The sequence below is a fragment of the Myotis nattereri genome (assembly GCF_964212035.1).
Source record: "Myotis nattereri genome assembly, chromosome: 4".
NCBI classification, from domain to species: domain Eukaryota; kingdom Metazoa; phylum Chordata; class Mammalia; order Chiroptera; family Vespertilionidae; genus Myotis; species Myotis nattereri.
Genome location: NC_138079.1, coordinates 72,939,007 through 72,965,094, shown reverse-complemented (window position 1 = coordinate 72,965,094; position 26,088 = coordinate 72,939,007). Strand labels below are relative to the sequence as shown.

The following is a 26,088-nucleotide window of genomic DNA, read 5'->3' as shown; positions in this document are numbered from 1 at the left end:
AAAGAAAAGTTTAAAGTATTAATTTCACATTTTTTTTTACTTAAGAGAAATGTTTACTTAAATGACTGCTGAAATTATAAAATTGGTATTTTTAACTAACTTTCTTTAAATAAACAATTTAAGAACTACATGTATCAAAGTAAGGTTTCTGAATTCAGTCTAGAATGAGAAGTTGTTGAGAAACAAGTTTTCTTCCAAATTATTTGAGATAACTTTCATTTTGTGACCCAACTTCAAGGCCCTTTCAAACCTTTTGGGAAAGAGATCAAATATAAACATTTAAAAAAAGAGGCTTGTGAAGCAAGCGGGCTCAGGCTCACACCTTTGGTCGTGCTTTGGGACTCTGCTGCAATTTGTTTAAAGCACTAGGCTAAGTGTAGGAGCTCACAAGAATAAGCAGGCAGGCCCTGCCATGAGACCTTCTTTCTCTCTCTTTAATTTCTCTCCAGTCCATCCTCTTTCCTCACTTACATCTCCCTCTTTATATTTACTCATGCTTATATTTGCATTTATATAACATGACTTATGATGTGAAGGTATGGTCTTGAAGACAAACACCATCTTTTGAGGTTTATGATCTTGCACTAATTTAAAAGGTTAAGACAAATGCACAAATAACGATTCCAAGGCAGAGTGTGATAAACTTCATAGAGAGACAGAAAATGCTATGGAAGTTTACAGAAAATTTTCAAATAGAGTCATACATCTTAAATTTAAATAAATTTATTTTGAAGCTAAAAGACTAAGTAGTCTCTGTGAGCAAATAGTTTTTACACCTGCATGAAAGTCCTCACAATATTGTGGGGTATGAAAGAAACCACAGGTTTCCTTATTTAAAGTTGACACAATGTTTGCCATGGAAAATTCTCAGGAAACTGTGGTTTAACACACCTCCAGTTTCTTCCATTTCAAATAAATTAAATAAAAAAGGGAAAACACCTAATTTTTTAATGGAAAATTTTTATTTTGGCATATGGGTATTTATTGTGAGCACAAAGCATTTGGTGTTCAATTTTGAAAACCATTTTGAGAATGTACATAGAAATATAAACAACAATCTAAAAATGCAAAAGCTCTTTTTTTAATATATTTTTATTGATTTCAGAGAGGAAGGAAGAGGGAGAGAGAGATAGAAACATCCATAATGAGAGAGAATCATGGATTGGCTGCCTCCTCCAAGTCCCCCACTGGGGATCAAGTCCATAACCCGGTCATGTGCCCAACCGGAATCAAACCTGGGACCTTTCCGTTTGCAGGCCGATGCTCTATCCACTGAGCCAAACCGGCCAGGGCAGCTAAAGCTCTCTTACATGCAATGTTCATTCCTTTGAAAATATGCCTAAAACAAAGTGATTTTAAATGAACTTGTAAAGGTACACTGCTAGTAGCAGTGCTTTTAATTGGACTTAATTTCAATTCTGTGTTTTACCTAAAGATATAAATCAGTCCATTTAGATGGATTCAAAGAACTATGGCAAACTAAGGTTTAGAATTCACATTTAAGAGCACAGGAGACCTTTCTGCATTTGTTGAATTCATAATCCCTATGATACTATGATTCAAAAATACAGTCTTACACATATGGAAACTTATTCCATCCTTTTATCCAAAACTTTCAATCTGTAGGCCAAAAACCGAGAAACCTGGGTTTAGACCTTGGACCTGCCATTTCCTACTATCTGACTGTAGGAATATTTTTTACCTTTCTGGGCCCATGGCCTCATCTATTAAATGGGATTATCATCATCTTCCCTGAGAAAGCTAGCATATATAAAGCACCTAATAAGCCAGGCAACTGGTATTCATGTTAACAAGTATTACTTTGCTTCCTCTTATCCTACAGTTGTTTACTATAACTGTCTTTTATTTCTACTGGATTACATCATCCTTTAGAAAAACTGTTGTACATATATACAATGGAATACTATATGGCTGTAAAAAGGAAAGACCTCTTACCCTTTGAGATGGCATAGACAGACCTGGAGCTTATTTTGCTAAGTGAAATGAGTCAGTCAGAGAAAGACAAATGCTATAGGATCTCCCTTACATGTGGCAGCTAAGGAACAAAGTAAATTGGCAAACAAAATAGATCCAGAGGTATGGATACACAGAACAGACTGACAGATCTCTGAGGGGAGGGGTTGTTGGAATGGATAAAATAAGGTGAAGAGATTAGTCACAGAATGTATATGCAGAGCCCATGGACACAGACAACAGTGTGATGAAGGCCAGGGGGTGGGGAGGGCTGGGTACTGGTGGGCAAAGCAGAGCAAGGAGGGGCAGAATGGAGGACATCTGTAATAGTGTCAATAAAAAAAAATATTACCTCTATTCCCTTCATATCTTTCACAGTGCCAATTGCTATGCATGCAACAGATGTTTTGAATTGAGACACTCCTGAAATTCTGGCAACAGCTGTCTGGAAATGTCAGCGCTCCAGTCCCTAAACTCTCTAGCTTTAAACTCTCATCACATACATATTAACTGGCTACTTAACCTTTGTACCCCGTTTCCTTGATTTGAAAAATAAAGACATTACTATTATTACTCCCTCCACCCTCCTCACATATGAATACTTTCTCTATGAGATCACTGTTTTACAGTGTTTTAAGATCAATTGAGATAAGAATACATAAGGAGAAATTGTGCAAGCTGTAAGATATTCCACAAATTAGTTTGTTCTGGTCTATTCTGATGGTCACATAACCTCAAATGTACAGAGCTCTATGTAACAGACTTATTTCCTATTTGGTCATCTTCCACTGAGCTCCCTTCCTGCGGCAAATCTATATATATAAAAGCCTAAGCAACCGGCTGACCTGACACACACTGACAACCAGGGAGCAGAGCTCACTGCAGGAGCGAAAGAATAGGCAGGGAAACATGGAACAGAGGGATGAATCTCAGTGGGAAGGGGGTAGAGGGGAGGGCAGGAAGAGATTAACCAAAGATCTTATATGCATACTAGAGGCCCAGTGCACAAATTCATGCACCGGTGGGGTCCCTCAGCCTGTCCTGCAGGGATTGAGCCGAAATCGGCTCTCCGACATCCCCCTATCTGAATTACTATTACAAATCTCAGGACTATATATACAAATGAATTTACTATTAGAAATAATGATAAGGTAATACTGATGTTTGTTTTTCCATTTTCAATTTAAATATTTTAAACACTGGAAGGTTGAACAAAGGGATGTAAATGGAAGACAGATGATAATCTAAAAAACTGATTTTACACATATTACACATATGTTAACTGATGTTAACCTTCCAAAGGAAAAACAATCTGGTTGAGAAGTCAAAAAGAAAAGACACAGGATATTTTATTTTGGATATTTTCCAGTTCAAGTTAAGTAATAAATATTGCCAAGTGTTACTGTTAGAGTTTAGATAAAAACATAATATTATTAAGGAACTAAAAATAAATTGCTTTTTACTCTTACCACAAATTAAACATTAATGAAATACCTTTAGAACTTAGAGACCAAAAAGTTTAAAAAATGTATTCTGGTAAAAATCTTAAATTACATATTTTTTTAAAAACTCTCAAGAGAAAGCAAAAATATATCCTGCCATATTTTTATACAATTACCACTATTCTATTTAAGATGTCATTATTTAGCTATAACAAAACTTAGTTTTTCCTGCTCTTTTATAAATGACTCCTATGAAATAATATTTACTGAAAAATCATAGTAGTATAAAATAAAGAGGCTATTGTAAAATCATGCTCAATACTTTGGTGTTGCTTCTATGACAAGGACAATGATGGCAAGAACAAGTCCTCATGCTCCTCAAACAAATAAAAACATTTTCTATTCTGGCCCTCTTCCAATAAAATGCTTTTAACATTTAACATATCTAATGCCAATTAATTGTAGAGAAGTCCGTGCAAGTCTACATAAATGTAGAACAAGAGTATATTTTTCCTTAAGGCTAGAATAGACAACCTGACATTTATAGTTGGTGATTCCAACATACTTCTCTCAGTAATCAATAAAACAGGAAGAAAATCAGTAAATATATAAATCACCTGAACAACATCATCACTCAATTTGACCTAAGACACTTATAGGACACTGATCCCAATAGAATACATATTGCTTTCAAGTGCACATAAAACAGTCACCAAGATAACAAATAATCAAGTTAAAATAATAAAAACCATAAAAAGTATGCTCATGTATCATAAAGAAAACAGTAACAAAGATATATCTGGAAAAATCAACCAAAGATCTTGTATGCATATATGCATACATAACCCATGGAAGCAGACAGTGGGGTGGTAAGGGCCTGGGGCGGGGAGTGGAGGGGGTTGATGAGGGGAAAAAGGGGATATACGTAATATTTTCAACAATAAAAATTTAAAAAAAGATATACCTGGAAAATCCCCTATTTACTCAGAGATTAAAGAATATAGTTCTAATTAAACCATCATTTAAAGATAAAATTTCAGGGGAAATTCAAAACATTTTGAACTATAAAATGAAAATATGTCAAATATATGAGATGTAGCTAAAGTGGTGCTTCGATGGAAACTTATAGCATTAAATGCTTACATTAGAAAATAAGGTACAAAATCAGTAATTTAAGCTTCCATATTCAGAAACTAGAAAAAGAGCAAAGTACAAATGCAAGAAAAAACAAATAATATAAAGTAGAGCAAAAGTCAATGAAAGCAAAAACAGAAAAATAATGTAGAAAATCAATCAACCCAAAATCTGTTTTCAGGTAGAAATTCTCTTAATTGTAGGCATTAGCAAAATGAGTGGAAATATAAAAAGGCAAATAGTAAAGAAGCAGGAGTTGCAAATACAAGAAGCAGAACAACTGGGTAAAAGTCCTAACTGTACAGCATAACAGTGGTATAACCTTAATTGTCTCACTTCATTTTCTCAGTTCTTCTCATTTGTAAAAGGGAATTTAAAAAAGTCATTCACAGGGTGAATGGCAGGGGTTAAGGGAAATATTCATGGAAATTATTTGGAAAGAATAAAAATAACAATTGTTTGAATTAGTAAGATTGACAAACTGTTATCTAACACATAAATATCATATTATGTCAACATTTAACATATCTAACATCAATTAACTGTAGAGAAGTCAGTGCCTTTAAGGACCTTGAAGGTGTGATAACACAGCAAAGGAAATTCATAAATTACTATAAAATATTTTTTTGGGCCCTGACAGGTTTGGCTCAGTGGATAGAGTCGGCCTGCGGACTGAAGGGTCCCAGGTTTGATTCCGGTCAAGGGCATGTACCTTGGTTGCTGGCACATCCCCAGTAGGAGGTGTGCAGGAGGCAGCTGATCGATGTTTCTCTCTTATCAATGCTTCTAACTGTCTATTCTTTCCCCTCCACTCTGTAAAATATCAATAAAATATATTTTTAAAAAATATTTTTTTGGTGGCAAAATTGAAGGTCAAGTGGGGAAAATTCATTATATACTAATAATACCTGGCTTCTTCATAAGTTTTCTCATTAAGGAAAAAAGTAAAAAATATAAATAAGGAACTTTAAAAAAAAATACAACCCACTGCAGATATACCTTTTTGCAGATTTTTTCAAAATTGATATCATCACCAAGAGCAGATTTAGTTACTATATCAGGTTTCAACTCCTGTAAAAAAATAAAACAAAATAATTTTAGTTATGAGTCTAATTTTAAACTCATTATTATTATGAGATAAACTTCTTCCTCTGTTTTGCTCTTAAGAATCTGATGTTAAGTGAATTTTCAACTTTTAGAAGATAACAATTTCTATCACACAGTAAGAAATGACCATGCTTAGAAAAAAGTCACAGCCAAATGAATTTAAAAGCTAATCACCCCACAACAGTTATATTCTATGAAAGCTAGAACATTCAATGTGCTATAAAATTCCAGGATAAAAACATTTCCTTAATAAAAATAAGATTAAAGTAATTCAAAATGTTAATTTAAGAATTACATTTACAGAAATTTTTAATTATTTTAATGACATTGGCAATTTCATCAATTTATAGAGACTGATGTTCCAAGTGACTGATACCCCAGTAAATACCTGAAACCGTGCATAGTGCCAAATCCTATATACATACTATGTTTTTTCCTATACATACACTAGAGGCCTAGAGTACAAATTCGTGGATGGGTGGGGTCCCTTGGCCTGGCCGGAGATTGGAGCCGATTGGGGCTGTCTTGCCCAGTCCCAATCGGGGTCAATCAGGGCCAGCTGGCTGGGGGGAGGTACCATGGGAGGTTGGCTGTGGGAGTGCACTGAGCATCTGTCCCCTGATGGTCAGTGTGCATCACAGTGGCCGGTCTACCAATCATTTGGTCTACTGGTCATAACAGTCACTTAGGCTTATACACACACACACACCTCTGATAAAAATTAATTTATAAATAAGGCATAATAAGAGATTAACAACAACTAGAGTACAACAATGATAAAACTGAATTATAACAATGTACTGTAATGAAAGTTATGTGACTATGGTCTCTCTCTCAAAATACCTTGCTGGACTGTACTTACATTTTCACTTAAAATAAGCACTTTATGACCTCTTTGGCATGTTTGAATTGCCAGCATCACTACTCTTGCACTTTTGGGCCATTATTTAGTAAAATAAGGGTCACTTGAATACAAGCACTGTGATAGCATGGCAATCAATCTGATAAACCCAGATGGCTACCAAATGACTAACAGGTGGGTAGCACATACAATGTGGATACACTGGACAAAGAGATGGTTCACATCCTGGGGGGACACAGCAGGACAAGGTGGGATTGCACCATCTGCTACTCATAGAGGTGCACAATTTAAAACTTATGAACTGTTTATTTCTGGAACTTTCCACTTAATATTTTCAGACTGCAACTGACTGGGTAACAGAAGCTGAGGATAAGGGAAGACTACTATACACTAATTCTTAACTATATCACCAGTGGTGTTGGGGAAAGTTATGTTTCCAACCAAACTATTTTATATCAGGCTATGGAGAGGGACACTGTATCAAAACAAAAAGTAACTTGAAGGCAGTGACCACGTAGACATTTTAAATTCCAACAGGTTCTCATTAAGGTTGGGCTTTTAATTTAATAAAATATAAAACCTACTTGTATTTTCCAAAATGTGATGAAACTAAAATATGACGTTTAGATTAGGAGGGGTTAATTCCCAATACAAAGAATTATAAGGTGCCAAGAAAAGTCTGGATTCTTGGAGATTTTTCTTTTTTTTGTCTATTGGAAAACGAGGCAAGAAACGCATTTCTCTGAAATAAGAAATCTGAAATAACTTGTGAGAGAGTACTGACATACAAATCTTCATACTTTTTCACAGATGGGAATTGCATTATGGTTATTCTTTAGTAACAATAAAAACCTTATTTCCTAAATATTGTTCTACTGTTTGTTAAATACACTTCTACCAGATGGAAATTCAATAGGTTACACTCTGTCATCATAGTCCCAAGAAATTAAAAAACAACAAAAACCCGCAATAACCTTTGTCTTCTTCCTTCATCATTCTTGTAAAAAAATGTCACCAACAATTTCCATGTTGCAAAATCTAATGAACAGATCTCAGTCCTCTTCTTATTCAACACTAAAGGCCCAGTGCATGAAATTTCTGCGCTTGGGGTGGGGGGTGGGGGTGGGGTGGGGGAAGGGTCCCTCAGTCTGGCCTGCACCCTCTCGCAGTCCAGGAGCCCTCAGGGAGTATCCGACTGCTGTGGAGGCAGGAGAGGCTCCCACCACCGCCGCTGCACTCACCAGCCGTGTGCCTGGTTTAGGGCTTCTGGCTGAGCGGCACTCCCCCTCAGCCAGTGGGAGCACACTGACCACCAGGGGGAAGCTCCTGCATTGAGCGTCTGCCCCCTGGTGGTCAGTGCACATCATAGCCACCAGTTGTTCTGCCATTCGGCTGATTTGCATATTAGCCTTTTATTATATTCAACATAGCAGCAGCATCTTCCCTTCCTTGGCCTGTTATCACCTTTTCATAAGTTAATTCCTTTTTCCTATTTGATATACTTGCTTTGTATGACTTTCAGGACCCATACTCTTGGTTTTTCTTCCTTAGCCTCCTTTGCTAGTTTTTCCTCTTCTTTATAGCTTAATAGTGGACCAGAATTCTGTCCTTGGTACTCTCACCATTATCTAATACTACCTTAGTGATTTCATTTAGTCTCATAATTTTAAATATCACGTACAAGTTAACAACTCCCCAAAGTCTCTTATCTCTAGCCCATTACTGTCTTCTGCACTCCTTCACATCATCACTCCTAACCCTTCCTACTCCGCTCTAATTTTTCATAGCATATCATCTACTAACATACTAATCTATAATAAAAGGGTAATATGCTAATTAAACTGGACATCCTTCCGGGCATCATTCTGGACGCAGCCAGGGCCGGAGGGAAGCAGCTTGGTCCCGGTGCCTGCCAGCGGCCGGAAGGAAGACTGGGTCCCAGGTGCCAGAAGGAAGCCGATGCTGGCAGCCAGGGGAAGGAAGGCCTACTCTTGCACGAATTTTCATGCATGGGACCTCTAGTTACTCTACTGTCTTCCCCAATTCCTCCCAAATAACAACACTGTCAATTTTTGTTTCTCAGGTTTATTTTAAGTACCTAGTAAAGCTCATGACATTTGATAAATGGTTAAAGAACACTTGTTGAAAGAATGGATACTGCAGTTATTTTCATTTGTTAGGTAGTATAAATTGGTAAATTGAATACTTCAGCTATCTCATAATAGTAGAGCATAAGCTAGGCCTGCTAGTAAACACTGCCCCTGTTCAAGAACTATTACAAATAGTACATTTAATAACTATGTCTTTCACTCATTTAATTTTCTAAATTAAAACAAAAAAACCCTACAATTGTTAATATTGTCATGCTGAGATATGAATCTAAATCACTATCAAACCTAATGCAACACTTCATGTAGGGAAAACTGGTAAAATAATCTAAAAATGTTTTGTATTTTTTAATTTTTTAAGTACTTCCTTTATAACTTCTCTAAAACAAATACAATAAAGTATTATAAATTTAAGTCTCCCATTCTACAACTTGGGAAGTTATGGTCACTTTTTAAGAGTCAGCTTCATTTAACAGGAAGCCTTCCATGAATCTCCAAAGAAGTACTAAATGGCCCTCCTCAATAGAGCTATAGGTGTTTTACCCACTATTCAAATTCTCTGTTCACGTGTCCATCTCATTCATCAGACTCTAAGCTTCTCAAAGAAAGCATCATATTAGTTTCTAAATTTCTATAAACAGAGTACTTGGTAAACAAAGTACAGACCTAATAAATTTTTGTTGAGCTGAAATAAAGTGCTTTGGATGGCTCCAAGATGACATGATAAAAGTATGTGAACTTTTCTGGCAAATTACAGGACTAAATAACATCTGGCAAAACTTTTGTTTTTTGAAACCTACAATACTAACTAAAATAGTAAGAATGATTTCAGCTCTGGTCTAAAGTTACAATGTAACACAGACAATGATGGTGGACTGGGGTGTATAGTAAATCATCAAAAGACCTCTATTCAGAATTTCTCCATATTGAATAGTTTTGACATTATTTTTCAAAATGGTATTGAAGGCAATTGCTATCTTAAGTAATATTTCATCTATGCCAGTTACATGGAGTAAAAGACTAAAGAGATTCAAAATCTTTTTAAAAATTATTAAACCAGTACCATGCTAAGAACAATGATATTGCATTTTAGTGGTACAAAAACAGTATCAACCCAACTTCTTAAAATTTTCAGAAAACGACAGAAGTGGCTTTATTCTTCTTTGCTTTTATAATTATAACCTTCTACATCTTAATGCTAATTTTACTTCAAAAAATTCATTTCAGGTGGTATTTCAAAAACATGGTTTTGATCTGCACAGGTTCATCTACAAGCAATTTTTCAATAAATATAGTCAGCTCTCCACATCCCAGGGTTTTGCATCCACAGAATCAACCAACCATGGATCAAAATTGATCGCAGTTTGGAATCTGCAAATGCAGAGGGCCAACTGTATGCATTGCTCTATGCCATTTTATATAACAAACCTGAGCATCCACAGATTTTGGTATTTGGCAGGTGAGTGTGTTGTGTATGTGTGTGTGTGTGTGTGTGTGTGGCAGGTGAGTGTGTGTGTGTGTGTGTGTCCTGGAACTAATCCTGAGGGACAGCTGTAGTTCAGCTTTTGGGGGAGTCAAAAGTTACCCTGCTTTTCCACTGAGCAGGGTGACGAAGATGTTGTTCAAGAGTCAATTGTATTTAAAATTCAAATTCTTAAACCTAAAATGGAAACTTAATAGAATCTCAAGCATTATTATTAAATGATGCATAGGAAAAAAGAAACTAAGAAATTTGCAAACAATTGACAGAAATTTATCTTTACTTTGATTAGCAAAATTTAATGTGAGGCATGTTACTAAATAGCCTTCTAAAATGCAGAACACTGGGCACTGTATAAAAAGACAACCAAAAAGAGTAGAGTTTATAATGTGCAAATGACCTGACATCATAACACAAAGGAAGATATAATACAGTAGATTGTTAAAAACTGATTACCTAAGTACTATATATATGTATGAAGATAAAATATGCAAGGTAGTTTCTGTTTAGTTCTCAATAGTGGGAATAATAAAAAGATAACCCAAATACTGGGGTTCCCTTCTCAATTTGCACAAACCTTGCACCCATGTGATATTTGTCACTAGGTATGAATTCTCATGCGTCTCTCCCTGCCAACAAAAGCTCTGTTTTAGAGGTTGATAAAGGGTTTGACAATGATCCATTCTGGTTTTGTAAGAATATGTGTGAGATGATGGTGAAAGCCGTGTGGTTACCAGAGAAAGTTAGAGAAACTTAAAAACAGGAATGTACAAAGTATGTGTAGGGATATAAAGTTGACTGTATTATGCAGAAAAATGGGGATGAGAGATAAAGTTGATCAGGATGAGAAGAACCAACTGATGAATTAGCTTTTACTACCCATGAGGAATTAGACCCCATCTAGTAGACAATAGAAAGGTAACTTAGTTTCTTGAACAAAAGAGTAATATATAAAACAAAGTAGGTTTACTATTAGGAAATTTTACTAGTGTCAGGTTTTGCTGGCAGCCAGTTAAAGAATTACTAAATGTCTACAAACAGTACTGTCTCACTTTAGTTCCAAGTTGACTTTCATATTTAAAGCTGAATCTTCATATTCTAAAAACTAAACTGTAATGCATCTTTCTACTATAAATTATTTTCATCAAGCTATGAAATTACTGATGTGAGCAAAAACTAAAAAATATGTGAAATTCAAATAGTCCAAAGATGTGCATTACATTTAAAAGTAGATATAAGCTAAGGAGAAACATAATCGAATAATTTCATCAAATGAAGCTGCAAAACCCTCTTGGAATTAAATAGTCCTATCTCTCACAGTAGAAATACCTTTTAGAAAATAGGACAAAACAAAAATAGTTTAACTCAAGTGATTAAACACGATCACATTTTTTTATGCCAAATAAAAACATCTAAACTGTTCTTGGAACTTCATGAAATTACCCACTTCTGAATATTCAAGGAGGCAAGCAGAGAAATGAGATGCAGAAATTACATCAGCCTGAAGGTTCTACTTAGAGCACTTCTGCAATTTAAAGGAATAAATCAGGGTAGACAGCTTTTTCTTTTCATTTTAGAGATTGTCTTCTTTCTAACAAAATGCCTGGCCTCGGGAAGAAAAGTTTACTATTGTGTAAATATATAGACAGTAAATAAAATACTTAAAACTATTTTATTTTTGTCTTCCCAATAACATGTTAAGAATCAAATAGAAGAGGTGAGATCTGTACAGTTATTATTTTTGTTATTATTCAGTATATCAAATAAAAAGAGGACACAAATATAGCTTTATTTGAATATTTTTATTTTTTAATCCTAAATATATCTATATATATTTGCAAGTTTAGTTTTCCTTGCCCAGCACCAAAGAGTTAAAGGGGGGGGGGGGGGAAGCACCTCAAACTTAATAAACAATTACATAAGCCCATAGAACATTTTTTCCCCTTCAGTAAATGACCTAGGAAATTCATCAAAAGGCCTTAGGAAAATTATATTAGGTGACTGAGGCAGTCTTTCCCTATAATATTGGAATTAGTCAACTAAGATATAGGGATGTGCTAAACAGGATTTAGGAATGTGTTAAAAGACAGTGGTTTTTAACTGAAAAATAAAGGATAATCTTTAAAATCTCAAGGAAGTCAAAACTATTTAATTACAGCTCTAATTCCTTTAAGCAGTTTCTCTAGAACTTCAAATGTCCAGTAACCTTTCTCAAGGACACAATAAAATCTATACTTGTTTCTTTCTAAAAATTTATTTTTATTGTTGCGGGTATTACAGATGTACCCCATTTCCCCACCCTTTCTTCCCCTTCATCCAGCTTCCACTCTACCCTATGCCTTCTCTCTCTCTCTCTCTCTCTCTCTCTCTCTCTCTCTCTCTCTCCCCTATACCTTCTCTCTCTCTCTCTCTCTCTCTCTCTCTCTCTCTCTCTCTCTCTCTCTCTCTCATTTCAGAGAGGAAGGGAGAGGGAGAGATAAAAACATCAATGATAAGGGAGAATCATTGATTGGCTGACTCCTGCATGCCATGCCCCACACTGGGGATTGAGCCTGGAACCTGGTATGTGCCCTGACCAGGAATCAAACTGTTAACCTCCTGGTTCATAGGCCAACGCTCAACCTCTGAGCCACACCAGGCAGACTACCAAAGCTTTTTATTCTACTCATCTACTGATGGGCATTTGGGCCATTTCAAGATCTTAGGTATTGTAAATAACCCTGCTATGAACATAGAGGTACATTTATTCTTTCTGATTGATGTTGCAGGATTCTTAGGATATATTCCCAGAAGTAGGATGGCTGTTCCATTTATTATTTTTTGAAGGCTCCCAATGCTGTTTTCTACAGTGGCTGCACGAGGCTGAATTTCCAACAGCAGTGTACTAGGGCACCCTTTTCCCCACATCCTCACCAGCACTTCTTTATTTATTGATGGTAGCCATTCTGGGAAGTGTGAGGTAGCACCCCATTGTAGTTTTAATTTGCATCTTTCTGATGATTAGTGACGTTGCGCATTTGTTCATATGTCTCTTGGCCATTTGTATGTCCTCTCTGGAGAAGTGTCTATTCAGATCTTGTACCCATTTTTAAATTAGATTGTTTGTCTTTCTTTTGTTGAGTTGTATGAGTATTTTATATATTTTGGAAATTATCCCTTATCAGATGTATCATTGGCGAATATGTTCTCCCATACAGTGGGCTCCCTTTCATTTTGTGGATGGTTTCTTTTGCTGTGCAGAAACCTTTTAGCTTGATGTAGTCCCATTTGTTTATTTTTTTTCCTGTTGTTTCTCTTGCCCTAAGAGATGTATTGGCGAAAATTCTGCTTCGTGAGAAATCTGAGATTTTACTGCCTCTGTTTTCTTCTAAGATTTTTATGGTCTCACGTCTTACATTTAAGTTTTTACCTATTTTGAGTTTATTCTTGTATATGGTAAGTTCATGGTCTAGTTTCATTTTTTTTGTATGTAGCTATCCAGTTTTTCCAACACCATTTTTTGAAGAGACTGTGTTTACTCCATTGTATGCTCTTGCTTCCTCTGTCAAACAATAATTGACCACATTGACATGGGTCAATTTCTGGAGTCTCTATTCTGTTCCATTGATTTATATGCCTGTTCTTGTGCTAGTGCCAGGCTGTTTTGATTACAATGGCTTTGTAGTATAGTTTGATATCCAGTATTATGATTTTTCTAACTTTGTTCTTCTTTCTCAAGATAGCTGGTGGAGTCTCTTTTGGTTCCATATAAATTTTTGGAATATTTGTTCTAGATCTGTGAAATATGCTAATGATATTTTAATAGAAATTGTGCTGAATCTATAGATTGCTTTGGATAATATGGACCTCTTAATGATAATTCTTCCAAACCGTGAACACAGTATAAGCATCCACTTATTTTGTATCTTCCTCTATTTCATTTTTCAATGTCCTACAGTTTTCTAAGCACAAGTCTTTTACATCCTTGCTTAAGTTTATTTGTAGGTATCTTTTTTTTTCTTTTTGCAATAGTAAATGCTTTTTTTTAAAGTTATTTTTACTTTCTCTTTCTGAGAGTTCATTATTGTTTTATAAAAGTGACATCAATTTCCAGATATTAATTTTGTATCCTGCTACTTTGCCGAATTCATTAATTAACTTTAGTAGCTTCTTGGTGGCATCTTTAGGGTTTTCTATGTACAATATCAGTTCATCTGCGAATAATGACAGTTTAACTTCCTCCTTTTCAATTTGGATGCCTTTTATTTTTTCTTCTTGTCTTATCCCTGTGGCTAGGACTTCCAGTACTATCCTATCTAATAAAGAGGCAATATGCAAATTGACCATCACCCCAACACACAAGATGGCTGCCTCCCTGTGGACACAAGATGGCCAGCAGGGGAGGGCAGTTGTGGGCGATCAGGCCCCAGGGGGGGGCAGTTGGGAGGGACCAGGCCTGCAGGGGAGGGCAGTTGCAGGGGACCAGCCCTGCATGGGAGGGCAGTTGGGGGAAATCCGGCCAGCAGGGGAATAGTTAGGCATTGATCAGGCTGGCAGGGGAGTGGTTAGGGGGTGATCAGGCTGGCAGGGGAGTGGTTAGGGGGAGATCAGGCTGGCAAGCAGAAGCAGTTAGGGGCAATCAGGCAGGCAGGCAGGCAGGCAGGCAGGCAGGTGAGTGGTTTGGAGCCAGCAGTCCTGGATTGTGAGAGGGATGTCCAGTGGGATTGGGCCTAAATGGGCAGTCGGACATCCCTCAAGGGGTCCAGATTGGAGAGGGTGCAGGTTGGGCTGAGGGACACACACACCCCCCTACATGAATTTCGTGCACTTGGCCTCTACTGTTGAGTAAGAATGGCGAAAGCAGACAACTCTATCTTATTCCTTATTTTAAAGGAAATTACTTTTAGTTCTTGCCAGTGAATATATCTCCACGTGCTAATAGCTTAAAGAGCCTATATCAATTAATACTAGAATAACGTTACAATCAAATTTGTTTAAAATATTATGACAAATGCAGCAAGGAATGAAAATGCTCAGAAACCTAATCATAGCTACTAATTCATGGTACTTCGGGAATTGATAATTTTGATATTTAGCTTCCAGATATTGTTTTTAAATGTTAAATGCACAAACAAAATCCTTTATAGATAACCAGGTGTTCTATCTTTAGGAAGGCCCAACTATTCTAATTATGTCAAATTATAAACAAATTCAATTTTGTCCCCAAGAGGCAATGATGATAAATCATTTCATTATTTTTACTTTTCATTTAATAATGAGCATTAATATTATAATGCAAAAGCACATTTCTTTTTCTTCTTTTAGAAACAGCACATTTCTTTATAATACCTAACTATTCTTGATAAAATTGTGCACTTAATACTTAAAGTAAGAGATGTTAGGTTTGTAGAGTATTAAGAATATAAGCTACTTATTCAGACAAATTTGTACTGCATCCTGGCTTTAGCTACACTCTAGTAGTGTAACTTCGGGCAGAGCAATTCGTTTGTAAATCCCTAGTTTACACATCAGTAAAATGAGGCTAAATAGGAGTTTTGGAAAAATACTATGAAGATTACAAATAATACAAAGTAGGTGTACAGTTGTATGTGAAACAGTTTATTCTTTTTTTCTTTTTAAATATGTTTTATTGATTTTTTTACAAAGAGGAAGGGAGAGGGATAGAGAGTTAGAAACATTGATGAGAGAGAAACATCGATCAGCTGCCTCCTGCACACCCGCTACTGGGGATGTGCCTGCAACCAAGGTACATGCCCTTGACTGGAATTGAATCTGGGATCCTTCTGTCCGCAGGCCGACACTCTATCCACTGAGCCAAACTAGCTAGGGCCAGTTTATTCTTGTATTACTATTTATTCTTGTATTATTTTCCATGTGAACAATTGTAAACCTACTGTCGCCCACTCCTGTATATTTATGCTGTAGCAAAGAGCCTGGCACAGAGTAGGTGCTCAGTAATTAATAACTAAAATTACTATTAAATTATTAATTAGCAGTGCTTTTACATCTGAAGTTGAGCTTCCTAGTGCTATAAATAACATATAAGTCTGGGATGTGAAGCTGTTGCATTAAATGATATCCTTGCTATCTAACTGGGATTCACTTAAAGATTATCAAGGAACTCATATTAATTTGGTAAATCAGTAACATTAATATTTTTCATTTAACTGTCTCCTTTTCCAGGAAACCATCCCTGATTATTAGCTAGCAGCAACCTCTTTTTTAAAATTTTCAAAGCACCTCTCATAACTTAGTCTGCTCTTAAAAGTATGCATACCAGCCCAACAAAATGGCAAAGGCAACAAAATCTCAGACATATGCCGAAGCAATTTCTTCACCGATACAGCTCCTAGGGCATTGGAAACGAAAGAGAAAATAAACAAATGGGACTACATAAAAATAAAAAGCTTCTGCACAGCAAAAGAAACCATCAACAAAACAACAAGAAAGCCCACTGCATGGGAGAACATATTTGCCAATGTTATCACCAATAAGGGTTTAATCTCCAACATTTATAGGGAACAAAATACTTCAAAATCACCCGGAATTTTGTTGTGAAATCTTTCCTGCAGAAAATCAAGAACCCATACTCCATAGAGAAAAATGGCTATTAGGAAGATAAACAATACAATCAAAAAATGGGCAAAGGACCTAAATAGGCACTTTTTGAAAGAGGACATTCAGAAAACCAAGAGACATATGAAAACATGCTCAAAGTCACTAATCATCCAAGAGATGCAAATCAAAACAACAATGAGGTACCATCTCACACCTGTCAGAATGGCTATCATCAACAAATCAACAAATGACAAGTGCTGGAGAGGATGTGGAGAAAAAGGAACCCTTCTGCACTGCTGGTGGGAATGAAGATTGGTGCAGCCACTGTGGAGAACAGTTTGGAGTTTCCTCAAAAAACTAAAAATGGAACTCCCATTTGACCCTGTGATCCCACTTCTAGGAATATATCCCAAGAAAACAGAAACACCAATCAGAAAGGATATATGCACCCCTATGTTCATAGCAGCACAATTCACCATAGCTAAGATCTGGAAACAGCCTAAGTGCCCATCAGCAGATGAACGGATTAGAAAACTGTGGTACATCTACACGATGGAATACTATGCTGCTGTAAAAAGGAAGGAACTCTTACCATTTGCAACGTCATGGATGGAACTGGAGAGCATTATGCTAAGTGAAATAAGCCTGTCAATGAAGGAAAAATACCACATGATCTCACTCATTTATGGATAATAAAGACCATTATAAACTTATGAACAAAAATAGATACAGAGGCAGAGCAGCCTCGAACAGACTGTCAAACTACAGCGGGAAGGCCAGGTAGGGTTGGGGGGCAGGAGGAGGGTGGTAAGAGATCAACCGAAGGACTTGTATGCATGCATATAAGCATAACCAATGGATATAAGGCACGGGGGAGTAGGGGTGGCCAGGGGATTGTCAAGGGTGGGGAAAAAAGGAGACATATGTAATACTCTTGTAATACTTTAAGCAATAAAACCATTTTTTTAAAAAGTATGTATACCAGCCCTTCTCTGATAGTATAATACTTTTGCAGAGCAAGAACAATGAATTACATTGCATATTACATTCCATAAAGATAGGCTTAATGGATGTCTCCTTAGTGCATGGAAAAAGTAATTCAGTCATTGCTTCCTAATCAGTTATCTCCCCTACAATCAATCCTCCACTCTCCTTCAAATTTGTCTTTCTAGAAAATACATATGACTACTTAAAAACCTTTCATCATCCATATTTCCTAAAGGCTTTAAATGATAATCTCATCTACCATTAAGCCACTATCTTTAACCTTTTGGTCCTCTATCCATTTCATATTCCAGCCATGACACTGACTACTGAAGAAATACTTGCTAAATGGCTGCTTTATGCCAATTAGTACACTAAGCACTGGAGATAAAAAGACAACATTCTACCCTCAAAAGAGGAGACATTTAAAGAAATAAATATATTTCAATGTGCTAAATATTGTAAAAGAAGTTTAAGTACTGAGCAGCTCTTCCAAATCACACCAAGTACTTTCAGATCTATATACTTTGTTCTCAGTGTGCTCTATTTACCAGGACTGCCTTTTCCAAAGCAGAATCATATGTATTTTTCAAGTTCCAACCCAGTGCTTCCCATTCTGTAAGGTCTCCCCTAAATCCTGTCAATTAACTAATCCCTTCTCTAGGTTCCTGAAACTCTGATTATAATATAATATAGTATATATCACAGAGAGATTCATATGCTTATTTCCCACAGAATAGTATGTTCCCTGGCAGCAGAAATCTATTCATCTATAAACATAGGAGGTTCTAAATTAAAATTTATTTAACTAGCCTGAACTTATAACATGGAATTTGTAATAGCTATTCTTGAAATTCCTAGTCTTTTTTTAAATTTTTAGTTTTTCTTTTTCTTTTCTGGTTGCAAATTTTATGAATCTTAAGAGATATATGATCATTAATAAACTGTCATGCTATCTTAGACAGTGAACAACAGAATTATTAATGACAACTAAAACCCACACATTCTATTTTAATATATTGAGTTTCACCAGAAATTAAGAATTAAAAAAGTGAAGATCTTTCCTTACTTTCTTACCTTAATATACCTTTTGAAGAGTTTGGTTAGTTTTTATACAGAAGAAGGGCAAGAATATTAGTAAAGTATACATTTTCACTGTAAACTGCCAAAGAACCATTTTTATAATTTAATAGCAGGTAGAGAAAACAGAATAAACTTCATATTTAAGGAAAAAAATAGAACACTACTGAGTTTCTCTTGTTGTCACAAGATATTAACACTTTGAGTAGCAAAATACTAACATTAGCTACTCTAACATATCGGGGGAAAAGAATGCATGGTTCCCATTACAACAGAAATCTAACAATGTAAAATATGTGGGCATGTTAGTGAGTATAAATGTTTATTTATTTATATTTTTAATTTGTTTGAGAGAGAGAAAATGACAGGGAGAGATTGAAACATTGATGGAAAAGAAACCAATTGGCTGCCCCTGCATACCCTTTCCTGGGGATGGAATCCAAAGCCTGGGCATGTGTCCTGACCAGAAATCGGACTGGTGACCTCCTGGTGCATGGGCCAATGCTCAACCAACTGAGCCATACAGGCTGGGTATGAGTATAAACGTTTAAAAATAATGTGTCTCTGTTTAATCCCAAATTCAGGTGACATCCCAGTTGAATAAAAAAGAAAAGCCCATTTTCTAGACTAGTTATTTATTGTTCTTATTACTGCCTTCTCTAGGACTCTATGTCTCCCATTGTGTGTTTCAAACAAACTATGTTGTAATATTTGCCTCTTTTCTCAATCACCATATTATTTCATGCTAACATTATGATAGTAGTATTGGTTGTCCAAATTTGTTAAATTAACAGTTGAAAAGGGCTTTGGGTACTTGCACAATTAGGAGGAACATTCTGCCAAGGTTCTAAGTTCAAATTTGCAGAATTACAAAACTTAAAAAAAAAATCAAAATAAAACAAAAAGAGATAAAAAACATTTTTGACCAAAACCTCGTGATAATCCTTTCTTACTTCCTGTTCCCACACTAATTCCTATTCACATACTCAGAAGCCTCTGAAGTTTATCTGAACTGAAACAATTCCAAAATCAGTTTATTATTTTAAAATTAAGTGTGTATAATGACTGAGTAAATGGTAATAACATTTTCATCACTTTTGTCAACAAGGATCTATAACTTTTCCTGTTTCCAAATAGAATCAAGTAGTTTCAAAACCAGGGGTGCATACCATTTTTATTTGTCACAACTGCTCTTAATTTAAAATATAAAAATATTTTAAGGCCACCATATGCTTGATATAACATCTTTATATCAACACAGCCTACAGTGAAAATCATGACCCCTACATATTAAAAATGTAACACTGCTAAAGGTTAGAGGACTTATTCAAAATACTGGCTTAAAGCTGTAGAAACCACATGCCAGGAAGCAAACTGGGATTCCAACATGATGATCTGTTTCTAAATGTTGTTTCATGTGTGTGAGGAGCGCAGTATATATATAATGATCTTTTAAAACACCACTATGACTTCCTGTTGATCATTTCAAATGTCACAAGCTGAGTACAAAAGAATATTAAATCAGGGCATCTTGTTCTGCCTTAAGAAGCAATAAAAGTTGTTCCTTTAAAAAAAACTGAATGAGAAATTAAATGGCCTTAGAGAACTGGCCAAAGGTGACTATAAAATGAAGAGCCTATCCATTTTTCTATTTCTGACACTTAACATTAAACCAACTAAAACACAAAAACAACTCTGGTTAGAGACTCTTCTTAGTAATAGTTTAGTAATATTCTACTTATATATTGAGACTCAGAGCAACCTCAACGTTCTACATATGACAATAAAAATAAGAAATTTTACATTAAATGTCACTCAGTCTGCTAGCCAGGCAGCATCATTTATCACACACCTGACACGTTACCAGGTGTTGGGGACAAAGAACTGAGTAAAACAATGTATTTTCTAAAGGTCTCTGTAAGTAGGAGGAATGGCATGAAAGCAGATTCATTCAATATGATAGAAATATATGAAGGATAAGGATCTGTATAGAAGACGTGGTGAATAATTCTTTTCAGGGCAGAGTGATTGTGTCAGGGGAGGTTTCCTAGAGCAAGTAACATAAGAAGTGAAGTAAAGCAGCTGAAGTAAAGAGTAAGTCTTTATTCAGATGGGAGAGGTGTGCTATGTGTAAAAATGCAAGTAGGCATGAAATAGATTGATATGCTTGGGGTTCATAAATTATAGTTGGTACAAAAAGTACAGGATAGGTAGATGGTATAATTGGAGAAAAAAGGTATCTGGAGTATAGATCACAAAGGGCCTTGTATGCCACGCAGGACAGAATCTTGATCAAATCTGCATTTTAGAAAGGTCACTGGTTACAGTGCAGAAAGTGATTTGAAGTGTGGTAATACCTAAGGCAGGAAGTACAAGTGAGAAATAAGAACCTGAACTAAGAAGTGGTTACATATTTAGAAGATAAAAATAACAGATCTTAGTGAAGGACAAGATATGAGAATAGAAAGTAGCTAAGGTAGAAGGGAATTCAAAACAATTCCTAGACTTCTGGCTTAGGAAACTAGATGAATGACAGCGTTAAAACCAAAGTCAGGAATAGAAGAGAAGAACATCTGATTAGAGTGTGGGTGGTGAGGAACAAAATGTTAGAATCTATATTCAGGTACTGACTTCTTTTGGAATATCTCCTTATCCATCTTCTTTTCTTTACAACCCATCACCCTATCCCCTAATACTCCAATGCCACAGCTGATTAGACTCAGACCAGTGATAGACATCTAACCCAAGATGGCCCAAGAACTTGAGTCAGTGTGGGCTGAGGTTGCCACTATCCCATGACCTTAGAAATACCTAAGGAATGAGAGCTGTTTGGAAAGTCAGAGAGAAGGGGAGTGAAAGAGAACAGAATGGGCAGGATAGGGAGAAGATGAGGAAAAGCAGAGATGAAGCACAAAATGGAGGAAAAAGGAGCAGGAAAGAAACACACAAACAGAACTACCTGAGTTTCTGAGAATCTCCAGATCCTGATTTTCATCCCTGCTGAGGTTAAAATTCAGTGCCTGCCCTTAGGCTTCATAAGAAACCCCACCTTAACCATGCTTTTTAACTTAGCTCAGTGAATCATGTAAAATGTTGAGTTTTGGGTGCACCTAAAAGCACTAAGTAGAGTTGAATATAAGAGTGCAGACTGCCCTAGCTGGTTTGACTCAGTGGATAGAAGGGTCTTGGGTTCGATTCCGGTCAAGGGCATGTATCTCGGTTGCAGGCTCCTCACCAGCCTGGGCCCTGGTGTTTCCCTCACATCAATATTTCTATCTTTCCCTCTCTCTTCCATTCGCTCTAAAAGTCAATGGGAAAAATATCCTCCGGTGAAAATTAAAAGAATGCAGACCTTCAAAAATGCAAGTAGCCATGTTAACCCTTTGCGGTCCAATGTTATTTTTGGAATTCAAACAGTCTGGTCCAAATTAATTGACGGGATTGAATGTTGAACTTTTTAATGTTCTTATTGCTCGATGTTGGACCTGCTCCTAGCGCCTGGTCTGTCGAGCCAGCCTCGAGGTTGGACCGAAAAGGGTTAAAGAGTGTAAAATGAGAAGATAAAGAAAGAACTTTGGGGGGACAACAGCATCTAAGAGTCAGTATGAATCTTATTCAAGGACACTGATAAATAGGCAGGTAGATAAATTAAGTGAGTTGCTGAGGAAATGGGAAGTGAGGAGGCCCAGTTCCCAGTGGTTATGCTATTGGAGGTGAAGATGCTATTCTAATAAGGGGAAAGGAAGAAACTGAGAGGAGTTTAAAGAATGATGATGGGTTTTAAGGCATAAACTAGTTTATTAGCTAACTAATACCCACCCAGTTAGGGGCAAAGTTTGAAGCTACAGGTGAAATAAGGAATAAGTAATAAAAGAAGAAAAAGAAAGAGACATAGCACATTAACAGGTTTTGGCCCTGAATAGGAAAAGAAGAAAGCATGGGACCAATAAGAACCAACTATCAGTCTGGGATGACTTTGTGAAGAAACACAGACCTATAAAAATTTTTAGAAAGTTTCATTACATGTTTTTTATTTTTTATTTATATTTTAAATACATTTTATTGATTTTTTACAGAGAGGAAGGGAGAAGGATAGAGAGTTAGAAACATCGATGAGAGAGAAACATCGATCAGCTGCCTCCTGCACACCCCCTACTGGGGATGTGCCCGCAACCAAGGTACATGCCCTTGACTGGAATCGAACCTGGGACCCTTCAGTCCACAGGCCGACGCTCCATCCACTGAGCCAAACCTGTCAGGACTACATGTTATTTTTTAAATACCAAAAATGCATGTCTCCTCATTAAGGCAAAGAAGATTTTCATATCTAAAGAAAATCATCATCATTATAAAAAGTTAGATGTTTCAAAGGGTAAACATCTAGAAAGGTCCTTACCCTGTCAACTAGATAAAATGAATAAGAAATTGCTGATTTAGTAAATTAGAATTTAAGTGGTATAAGTCCTACAATGATATGTAAAAACATGTCAACCACTGCTTTGTAAATAAAATTAAATTTCAATTAAACTACTTCAAAACAAAAATATTGTTTCACTGAGAAGCTATAAAACCTACATTTTTTGCTCATTATTGTAAGAGCAGGTAGCAAAGGTAGTAAACTCCAATCTAGTTGAGATTAAAGAATAGGACATGGGAGCAAATGACTTAAAAAAAATCTACGCAATCATCTTAATTTTGTGGATGAAGAAACTAAAGCCTACAGAGGTCAAAGTTTATAACCTGAATTCCAAGACTTAGAATTCAGTTTTGTACTTTTCAATTCATACTCATTCCACTTTTTTGTTTGTTTTTCTTCTTTCGGCCTATGCACAGAAGTGTTAGACAAAAAGATTTTATATGTTCTGACAAAAACGTAGGCAAACATATCTAAAGAACACTGCTCTGTTCCAACTGCTCTGAAGACTGTTGCAAACAATTAATCCAGTTCATAACTATAGTCACATAGCTGAAAACTTCAAACTGTCAAGTACTAAAACAGCTTTATTCAATTTTCAGACTATTAGCTATTCTCTTACTATCTTTGTGGATTAACAATATCATTCATTCCTCTCACAATGTTCACAAAGAAGAGGTTTGTAATTGCTATACAAAGTTTTCTCTCATTTTTACATTCAACTACATCATAATCCTCCAGAAATACACAATAAAAAGATTAACATTATTAAAAAATTATTGTAAAAAATTAAATTTACTCACCAAATAAAATACAAGAATGGCAACAATCACAGAAAAAGATGTTGAATTATTAGTTATTAGTGGTCTACAAGTTAAAAAATATTGCTATCACATCTTATCATGTGATAGGAGTAACTGGAATTCTCACACATGATTGCAAGAATGAAAAATGGTATATGGAAAAGTATTTGGAAATTTTTAAAAAATTAAATGTAAACTTGTCATATAAAATCCAGTATACTACTTCTAGGTATTTACCCAAATAAATAAAAACTTATGTTGAAAGAAAAAAAAAAATTAAATCGCAACATACATTAAGATTACCAAAACTTGTGTGCGCTCCCTCCTAGGAACACGCCCGCACCTTTCTCTTCCCCCACAGGCCTGCATCTCCTTAACTCTAAGGGACCCCATGAGACTTGCAACCAGGGGAGCAATGGACAGTGGCTGCATATCCTGGGCTAACCCCCGACCCTGTCCCTAAGGCCTCCTGTTCTCTGACTCTCCAGTGAGCTAGCAGCAGCACCTCCTTGGCTCACTTCTTTCCCATAATGTTTCTGGAGAGCCAAAGCAGCCCCGGCGCCTAGTCTCTCTCCTGTTGCTTCTTCTATCCTGAGCCCCTCCTCAGTTTCACTGTCTCCAGCTTTATTAACATACTTCAAAATCACCCGGAATCTTGTTGTGAAATCTTTCCTGCAGGAAGTCAAGAACCCATACTCCATAGAGAAAAATGGCTATTAGCACTATCTTCAATATTGTAAAAAAAAAAATAAATAAAAATAAAAAATTAAAATCTTATTAGAGAAATAAAAAATAAAAAATTCCAGCAGAAAAGGAGAAACAATTAACTGATTAAGTCACAAAGTATCAGTCACTACTGGGTGAAAGACTACAGAATATTCAGTTTCAAAATTATCACCTCACAGATCTATATATATAAAAGCCTAAGCAACCGTTATGATGGAACGACTGAAACAACCAGATTGGTCGCTATGACGCACACTGACCACCAGAGGGCAGACGCTCAACACAGGAGCTGTCCCCAGGCCCCTGGCCCTAGTCGCCAATGGAGACTGCTGGCCAACCTCCTGATTTTTCCCTGCCGGCCAGCAGGCCCAGATCGCCTGATCTGGGCTGGGGCCCTGGGCTGGGATGGGAAACCAGGGGTGGGTGGTGGCAGACGTGGCCCCTTTCTCAGGGAGACCAAGGGTTGGCACACTCCTTGGAGCTGGTGGCCCACCTCCTGGGTCCCTCCAACCGGCTGGTAGGCCCCAACTGGCCTGCCACCCACCCACCGTGGTTGCGGTTGGCCCTTCCCCCCCGCCGGCGGGCCCCGATCACCTGATCAGGGCCTGTAGGCCAACCTCCCGGTCCCCCCCCGGCCAGCAGGTCCCAATGGCCCGATCGGGGCCAAGGAACTGGGGATGGGTGGTGGCAGACATGGGTGGTGAGTGAAGGAGGAGGCAGAAAGACAGGGAACCTGATCGGCCCTGATCGCTGGTCAGGCCTAAGGACCCCACTCATGCTGAATTTCATGCACCGGGCCTCTAGTTACTTAATAATTGCAAACAGGAAAAAGGAGAAATCTGGCAGATAACATCTAACCAGGGGTGAGGAACTGCTGGCCTGAGGGCTGAGCCATATAAAGCCCACAAAATCATTTATTCTGGCCCTTTCAAGGCATTAGGGGTGAGTTAATTAAATGTTTGACCAAATATAGCAGGCTGATTTTTAAGTTGATAATTTTGTATGGCCCACAAATGATGTTACAAATACCCAAATGGCCCTTAGCAGCAAAAAGGTTCCACACCCCTGCTCTATACCAAGTGATTGGAACTAAGCATCACCAGTAAAGGGACAAACTAGATGTGATACAATGTATTACTACTCTATATTGTAGCATTATAATTTTTCTCTAGGTTTAAAATAGTTTCCAAAACATTGCAAGGAGATATAAACAAAAGAAGGGGGAAAAGTCAAAGGAAGACTTACAAATCAGAGAATGAAGAATTAAAACAGATGCTGGGCAATCACTTCTTTACTGGGAGGAAACTCAAGTATAAGTAGGTGATGGAGTTTAATCTATTTGTTAATATGCTGATAACTGGTCCTCCTGGTAAACAAACTAATGACTTTTGTTAGAAGGAAAGGCCTTATCTGAAG

General features: G+C 36.7%; 1 protein-coding gene across 1 annotated transcript in view; it reads right to left on the bottom strand.

Moving 5' to 3' along the window:
* The window catches only part of SRFBP1 (serum response factor binding protein 1), a 64,717-nt gene that overhangs the window by 16,328 nt on the left and 22,301 nt on the right, over positions 1–26,088 (bottom strand). The window contains exon 4 of the mRNA XM_081089135.1: positions 5,550–5,621. Within this exon, the coding sequence (XP_080945261.1) occupies positions 5,550–5,621 (72 nt within the window). The remainder of the gene's footprint in view (positions 1–5,549; positions 5,622–26,088) is intronic.